Source organism: Antrostomus carolinensis, unplaced genomic scaffold (genome assembly GCF_000700745.2).
Source record: "Antrostomus carolinensis isolate BGI_N321 unplaced genomic scaffold, ASM70074v2 scaffold39332, whole genome shotgun sequence".
NCBI lineage: Eukaryota > Metazoa > Chordata > Aves > Caprimulgiformes > Caprimulgidae > Antrostomus > Antrostomus carolinensis.
In genome coordinates this window covers 1-8,684 of record NW_010299673.1, presented here as the reverse complement: position 1 = coordinate 8,684, position 8,684 = coordinate 1, and the positions used below count along the sequence as shown (strand labels likewise).

The window sequence follows — 8,684 nt, the reverse complement described above, 5'->3', positions numbered from 1 at the left end:
AAGAGTTTGGGTTGGAAGGAACCCTCAAAGATCATCTAGTCTGCAATTTTTCTGCCCATTCCCAACGCACCTTCTCACACAGCTTTTTGCAAATCTTAGAAAAACACCCTTCAGGAGGATTCTGTGAGCCAGCCCAACCCAGCCCTTGCAAAACACTACATTCACACTGTATAAAACTACCACAACTATTTGTTTCTGAGCATGTAATTTTCCATTCTTACTGTGATGTGTTTGACAACAACCTATCACCTCACTCCCATCAAGGCCACAAAGAGCAGGTACCTCTTTGTCAATTCAGAATTTATACACATACTGCTTGTATTTGCTAACTTGCAGTCTGCTGTAAAATGGGACTTCTACTTAAGTTTCAGCTTCCTGTTTAACTTGTCACACAGGTGATCATAACAGGATCTTTATAAGATGGTAAGGACTTAGAATGGGGATGAAAAATCCACCCACTTAGAATGGGCAAGAAAATAAAAGCTCTGTCGCCTTTAATGCTACTCAAACTGCAAACCACAGGAGAAATAAATTAAAAAACAGATTACAGGCATGTATCTGAAACATTCCAGAAACAGTCGCTGTACTCCTACTTATGACTCTAAGAAGCAAGCAGAGCTCCTGGCTCAAAATCCAGGCATTAATATGCTAACAAGCTCGCAGGAAAACAATATGCATTTGTGAGGGCTGCTTCCACACTGGCACATTGCAGGGAGAGGCTGCTGCCTGGCACGTACTAGTGCTGCCTGCCAGTCAGGGCACCTCCCGCTCCGCTGGCAGTCCCGGTGACCCATGTTCCAGCTCTGTGCAGGGGACACCCTGGGGAGCAAGGCTCTATGGGAAAACAAGTACCACATTCACCTCCCTAAAACTTAGGCCGACAGAAAGTACATAGGGTGCTGCTCTCAGGGGGAAATGAGTGCACTGCATCCCCTGGCTCTGCTGTGCTGATGTGCTCAGAGTGTGCTTGCATGAGGGTTGCCAAGTTCAAGCCCAGCTTATACAGTGCCTTTCCAGGGAACAAACTCTATAGCCCTTATTCACCAGTACAGCTGACAATCCCGAATCTGAAACCCTGGCTTGAAGGGGACTGTTCAGACACCGAGTTACGCGAACAATGTTGTCACTGAGAAGCCAGGACTCCTCGAGAATCCCAACCGTGACTTAATTGGGGTAAAGCACCGGTCAAAAATCTGGCAAAGCTCTGAAAGCCCCTGTCAGTGCAGTCACCCAAGCAGCTCCTCTGGCTGGAACCCAGCCACAATACGCTAACGAGACCAAGGGAAGACGATGCGTATTTGTGAGGGCTGTTTCCGCCTTGGCACTTCAGACCAAGAGCCTGCTGGCGAGCACGTATCGATGCTGCCTGGGAGTCAAACTCACTGTGGCAGGACAGCAGACAGAGTGGCTGCCGGGGAGAGTAGCATTCCATGTGTGTCAGTGCAAGTTCAATATCAAGATTACCAGCCTAATAGATTAATAAAGGGGAACTGACAACGGAACACTTAAGAAAAAAATGTTGGTTCTGTTGAGATTCCAATATAAAAGATCTGTAATTACAAAGAGTTCACCTCTTCCCTCAAAGGCATCAATGCTCTGGAAGTTTGTACACTTTAGCATCTAAGCTAGAATGCACTACCTTCTTTCTCCCCCACCTCCTGGTTTTACTTCAGCACAGTCAAAGCCGACTGAGCAACTCCTGAAGTGTCTCTTACTCTGTTTGGGTCCTCTTTGGCCAACTATCTTCCAGAAAGCAGCAATACTGTAATTTTTGAAGCAACTGCTGATACTAGCCAGGTTAAAAAAAACCCACTCCTTCCTTTGCACACACTTAACACATGTTCTGTGAAGTGGAACCATTCTTACAATTGCCTGAAAATTTCCAAGATCAGAACATCATAAGAAAAATCCCGTATTTCCTGCCTTTTGCTCAGTTAAAAGAAAATACAGATGCCACCAGCCATAGATGTGGGGATGCCCACACAGCCTACCTTCAGCAAATGGTTGGATAACAACAGCCAATAAGACAGGAACAAGGGATAAGTGCCCTCAAATCCGTCTGAAAGAGCATTTCTCACAAAACTGAAAGTGCTTAAAGGAATACAACAACCATCAGTCAAAATTCAGCTGTAACAGAGACTTTTGAAACAAAGGAGTCAGCTAGAGCAGTAGGACAGACGGTGCCCAAGCAGTACTCCACACCTGGCTGGACACTGTGAGAAGGTGCTTCACACACAGCTTCTGTGAGGCCCGACAGTGACCTGTGCCACCAGTGGCCTGTGCCGGAGCTCGCAGAGGTGGCTCAGGACGCAGCAGGCAGGGACCCCACTGCACCCGGGCGCACAGGGGAGCGCCTGGGCCCCTCCTCGCTGCCGTGTGTGTTAGTGGGCAGTCAGCAGCTGCAGCACCCGCAGCAACAGGAGGTGTGTGCAACAAGGGGAGCCCACACGCCACACTCCCGGAGACAGGGCGTGGGTTTGTAAGCCACCCACCCTGTGAGAAGGACAGGGTGTGTGCACCTAACTGTGCAAATGTGTGTGGGGACTTTATACTTTCCTGGAGCTACAGAAGAGCCTTTAGAGATTTGTAGGTGTTTTATCAACATTTTGTAACTGTCCAGAATTGTGATTTATTGTTTTGCTAATATTAGTTCCAAACATATAGCTCACTAATTAGTAGTTAATTGCACATCATTAGTAAATCAATGCAGCATTTAAATCCTGATTTGATTTAGATCTTACGAACTGAACAGTTTTTCTGTGTGACACACATCTAACTCTTATACTAGTCATCTAAACAGAAGTTTAAAGGTCTACTCTGTGAAGGTCAGTGCTTCCCCTAAAACACTGTTAAGATACCACCAAATTCTCAGCCCAGAGGCCCACAACAAGCCTGTAACAGGTCTGGTATTGCAACTCTCACTGTGCTATCACTTAGCTTACAACAGACAACTTCCCCATTTTTCCTTCCCTTCACATGATCCTTCAGATTTACCTGTGTGATGCCCATGGCGCTGTTACACTGGTAATCCCCAAATTTGGGCTGCTGACTTGGCGTCACCACTAGCGGAGGGTTTTCTAAATCTGGGTAGGCAGCCTGAATAGCAGCTCCAAAGATCTCCTGCAGACAGCTGTTGATGTTAATCATGCTTTTTGCTGTTTTACTTCTTTCCTCTTGAAGGCTCTGAAAAACCAAAATCCAAAAGGCTAAATACACAACATCCGAGGAGCTGTTACAGCCCACTTTTTGCCTTGGCTGCCTGGCAAAGTACGGCTGACAGCAACAGGAGCAACATATACAACACAAAAATCATGTGATTCCAGAGCTGCCTCTCCCTCTGAACCCACAGCAGAAACACTTCCCCTGAATGCAGGGCTACATTACTTATCACACTTCTGTCAGTGATCCCGGTAGAGACCTCAGCTGGGCTGCCCGTTACACGATGAGCCAAGAGCTGATGGTGTTGCCTTATTGAAATTTTTCATAAAGAACGTTTCTGTTTAAGGAACCAAGAAATATCTGATGTGCCACCAACAATTAAGGCATCAGTGTGCAGAGCAAGCACGGTGTCACACACTGCTAGCTGAAACAAACTGACATCATTTATTTAGCTTGTCTTAATGAGAACAAAAAATACATGCTACAGCATTCTTTCTCCCCTTACCTTTTGAAGGAAATTTAACCGATACTTAAGTTTTGTGTTTTCGTCTCGCAACCCTTCCAAACTCGGGGAGACTCCCAAGCATCCAAAATTCTTCAGATGCTCAATTTCTGCAGTTAACAACTTGATCTCGTTTTCCTGAAAAGCAAATTAAATTATCACACAGTAATTCTTGGAGTGGGGGCGCAGAAAGTGAGGAGCTGCAAGATCTCAGACACAGTTCTAGTTTTGCCTCATAAAGGTAACAGCAACGACATGTAAATTGAATAATTCCAAACAATTAATGTTTAAAGGTGGTTTCTATTTGTGTCAAAAACAGGGATTCTGAAACATTCTTAAAAAAAGTCAGGGAGATAACAGTCTCACTAATATTAAGACAGGAGTGCAAGAAAGACAACACGTCACACTAATGAAACATATTCCCAAAATAAGCACTTCCTCCAGCTTTTTTAATCTAATAAAGATGTCAAATGATTTAAATAAAAATTCCCTAAAGCCTTCTTCAGACAGTTTCACCACCTCATAGGCCACAGTTTCTCATCCAGAGGATGAAACAACAAGTCACTCGCACAACTCCAGCAAGCTCGAACACCAACTGGAGACAGAAATGCCAGGCAGCACAGTGTGCTGCTTCCCAGAGGAATTTGTAAGGCCACTCACTTCCACCTCACCACACCACCTTTCCCTCTCTACCCCCAGCGGGGCTTCTCCCTTAAAACTGACATAAGGGATTCAGAAACAATCAGGAATTTCAGGTGGACCTCTGTGCTCCAAATAAACAGACTTCCCCACGCTTCCCTGTGCCTCTCCAGACGTTGCAGGCCGGGACACAGGCAAATGCATCAGCAGGCAGTCATTTCCCAACTGCTGGAAGCTGCTGCAAGGAGCAGTAATTTTCCTCATCCCACCTTCTAAGGAAACCAAATATCTGAAACTTCATCTCTGTTGTCCATCTTTTGTCCTCCCCCATAACAGGCTTTGTGCCCAGCAGCCACAAGCCTGGCTCACAAACGCAAGTCTGGAGGCTATTGAGAATTTAAGCGACCCAATGCTGCTAGGGAGGAGAGGCAAGTGGAAGAGGCAGTGATCACCCCCCACACTGGCTCACCAGCCCCTCACCCAGCTCATGCAGGCTCTCCTCCACCAGAACTTCCACAGCAGGAGGCAGCTCAGGCTACTACTGTAGTCAAATAGGCCACCAAACCTTATCAGAAAGAGCTCATTTACTTTGTTCTCTTGAAACACACTTAATTAAGGAAAAAAATTGGGCCATCAAATCTTCTGGTCTTATAAGCCCACCTGAACAACAGCCCCCACAAATGCCATTATAACTAACTGCAGATGATCAAAAAACCTAAGCTGAGCCAAAACAACCTTAAGATGGGGCTGTTGGAGAAGCAAGCTCAGAACAAGTACTTTTGAGGTCATTCTTCATTTGTGCTTCAGCTTCAGGCACACTTTACAGCCTCAAGGTCTCCTCTGCTCAGGAGTCCTGTGAAAACACAGGACTTTGAGAAAAAAAGACCTTTACCAAAATCTCTGGTTTGGCATTTAGCCAACTAAAAATCACTGAACAGCACAGCTCTATCTCAAAAATAACTTCCTTTACATAGTCCACTGCAGCTTTTCCTTTTGCAGCCCATTACTTAAGGCAGAACCCCCAAAATCAGACTGTTTTTCTCTCACATACAGAAATAGGTATTTTTTTAATTTTCAACTTTTTTTTTTTACTGGCCCAACCTTGTAGCATTTCATATAATTTACAGACCCTTTTGAAAAATCCAGACTAAACTTCAAATTTAAAATAGCACAAGAGAGATTTCATGGCGCTATTTTATAGTTGTTTCACTGTAAGTTTAAGTAAGCATTATTGCTACAAACTGACTTAAGGCAACATCGGAGCTGTGACATGCAGAACTCATCCCCCTTAGAATGTGCTTTAGGAAAAGCACAAAGCTATCTTCTACTCTGAATATCACGTTATCTGTAAATTCTGTGCCCACTCAGTATTACCTTCTCTCTAGCAAGGTCACCAGCTTCAGGACAGGTTAGCAAGTCAGACCCTTAGGGAAGTTTTGCAATGAGGACAAATATTGTCCAGATCTGGAAATTTGCATTCTGCTTTTGAAATTAAAATCACTACACATCGAAGCCAACAGGCAGCTCACGCTTATTCCTCCTGTATTGAAAGATTCTCCCAAAGCTATAGCCACCGAGATATCTCAGTACTACCACTGGCGAACTGCTCAGGACAGAAATCTGATTTGGACTTTCCTCCACAAGCATAAGGGCCTCTGGCCACCCAAGTGAAGACTCGCAGGAGGCAAGATGACAAGTATCTTATTGGAGCTTCTTTCCATATTGTTAGACTACAAGGGAGGATGAGGAGAGAGGTTTATCCACGTGCAGAACAAGGGTTCTCAGGAATCACCAGCCCCTGGGGCAGACATCTGGCAGCCCAAAGTGCTTTTCCCACACAAGTACAGGGTGACGACTATTATCTTCATTGCTTGTATGTGGCCTAGGGGTAAAAACTCTAAAGCGATGCCAGAGGTCATTAAGTCTCACCCTCTTCTTTCCCATGATTGCACACCCCCAGCAGACACCTGCAGACAGGAGGCATTCAGGCTGCCCTGTTTCAGATGTGACCAAGCCCAACATGTCACCCAGACTGGCACGTTTTCCTATCATGTTTAGTGCTCCTCTCCTGCAGAAAGTTTCAGCAGCAGTCTTTATGTTACTTGAGTGTGAACTGAAAGCACATGGTTTCACCATGGTGGCCTGGCTGCTTACCCCAGTACTGCTGCTGCCACTGAAGTGTCCCTTTTTGTGCTCACTGAGAGTTAATACATATGATGAAATGAACTTTTCATTCAAAACCAGCCAGCAGAAAAGCCTGAACTCAGCAGTGATGACACCGAGTTCCAGAACTGATGGGGTTAAGGCCACAACAGCTAGGCTGGGACAGCCACAGGGCTGAGTACAGCTAACAGCTCCAAAACTGGCAACAAGGGCACCCTGTTCACGGGCTGGTCAGGAGGGCAACACCCCTCACAACCCTCCTCTGGACACGAGGAGATGGAATGAAGCCATCCATGTCCGGGGAAGCTCAGACTGGACATTAGGAAAAGGCTTTTCACTGAGAGGGTGGTCCATCACTGGAACAGGCTGCCCAGGGAAGCAGTCACAGCACCAAGCCTGTCAGAGATCACAGAGCACCTGGATGATGCTCTTAGTCATATGGTTTAGTTTTAGGCAGGCCGGTAAGGAACTTTAAGTTGGACTTGATGATCCTATGAGTCTCTTCCAATTTGAGATATTCCACGATTCTACGACCCCCACACCTATAACTGTGTTGCCAAGTTCACCTGGAAAATTTATAACTGTGAAGGTCTTTAGACCTTCACAGTTATAAATGCCCCTTATCACAGCAACCTGAGATAAACAATTCTCTAGCTAATCACATATTAATGCTAGATGTTATTAAAAGGATATTATAAATTCTACATTCTTTCTAAGAAACAAATACTACACTAAACTGCAGATACCTCTTGTAATTCCTCTCTCACAGTATCATCCAAGTGAGGAAGGGAGAGAATGCCAATACACCTGTGAGCTACAAAATGCATAGCTGAGAAAGAGAAGGAAAAAGCCGCTGTTCAGGACATAAAGTTTCACCCCCTAAATTATTCTATCTGCACAGCCCTGGACATATCACAACTTGTCAGTAAAGGGTCATACCTGATGACCACCTCATGAGAAGCTGCGGGAACTACATGAGGCCATGCTGACATCTCCAAGGGCTCTTTGGTCAGCTCAGTACTAGAAATCTTCCCCTCACCTGTGAATACAAAAACACTACAGCTTTTTCAGTAGGACCAAAATAATCCTCACATTTTCCCTTAGCACATATGAATGTCTTCCAAAGACCCTACTGAATTAACATGAAACTTGCAGGAAATTCTGTCTCTGGACTTTAAGGTGATAGTGCTTTTCTCTGTTACATTAAAAAAAAAAAAAAAAAAAGATAAAAAGGCTTGAAAAAGCACAGCAAAGGGGTCACAGCACCTCTCTGCCTTCCCCTCCTTCCTGCCTCCTGCATGTTTTCTCTCTGCTCTTACTCCACTGAGCCTTTGCTGAGCTGGCTCAGTCCAGCAACTCAGCACACTCTTTGCTCTTTGTTGGGTTATTTTCCTGAAAAGCTAATGATTCCTGTTGGCTGGCTACCAACAGGCTCCAGGTGGTGACAGAGCTGGCACCAGGAAGCACAGAGCTGGGAGCAAAGTGACCAACTCAGGCTCAGTAATTCCACACGGCCCCCTTCAGCCTCCTGGAGTTGAAGAGCTGAACACTGGCCCTCTTGATTTGCTTTAGAGAGACTGGAATTTGTTTATGGACTAAAGGCCAGATAGCAGTGACGGCACAGGAAGAATCACCCTGCCAGAACACCCGAGATGCCCTTCTTCTCCTAGCAGCTACAAAGGAGAAACGCAGAAAGGAACTGCAGAGACTCAACAACCAGATTTATTATCTCAGTATTTTATGGCAGTGCTTACTGTATCTTTGAATTGTGAGTAGAAAACATACTGAAAAGCTGCTTAAGGACACGTGTATTGTAGGCAAAAACCCACAAGCCAAATGTCCAGAATCATTCAGTTATGTGCTCCTGGGGCAATATGAGAAGTTAACCACTAGCACGGATTCAAAGTTTTCCTGATGCTGTCGACATCAGTCACTGGCTAGGATATACCTGGCAGTCAGATTCATTTTTTTTATTATTGTCATAGACACTGAAAAGGGAAAGGATTGTCACCATTTTTTTTCCCAACCCGAAGCACCTTAGGGTTGCAGTAGTTCCATACAAGAAAGCCAGGACTGCCCTACTTTCTGTCCCAAGAAAAACGAAGGAAGCCGGGGAAGGTGCTTCAGCCCCTGCTCACTTCTTCCCGTCCGCGACCGACCCCTCGCCTCCCCCTGCCCCGCGAGCGCACGGCGGGGCCCCCGCGCTGCCGAGATCCGCCTG

General features: G+C 45.6%; 1 protein-coding gene across 1 annotated transcript in view; it reads right to left on the bottom strand.

The window, feature by feature from the left end:
• RARS1 (arginyl-tRNA synthetase 1) overlaps positions 1 to 6,352 on the bottom strand; it is a 15,490-nt gene extending 9,138 nt beyond the window's left edge. Inside the window, exons 1-3 of the mRNA XM_010162867.2 lie at positions 6,230 to 6,352; positions 3,665 to 3,799; positions 2,995 to 3,183 (exon numbers count right to left, since the gene is read on the bottom strand). Of these exons, the coding sequence (XP_010161169.2) occupies positions 2,995 to 3,183; positions 3,665 to 3,799; positions 6,230 to 6,352 (447 nt within the window). The remainder of the gene's footprint in view (positions 1 to 2,994; positions 3,184 to 3,664; positions 3,800 to 6,229) is intronic.
• Positions 6,353 to 8,684: the final 2,332 nt, after the last annotated feature.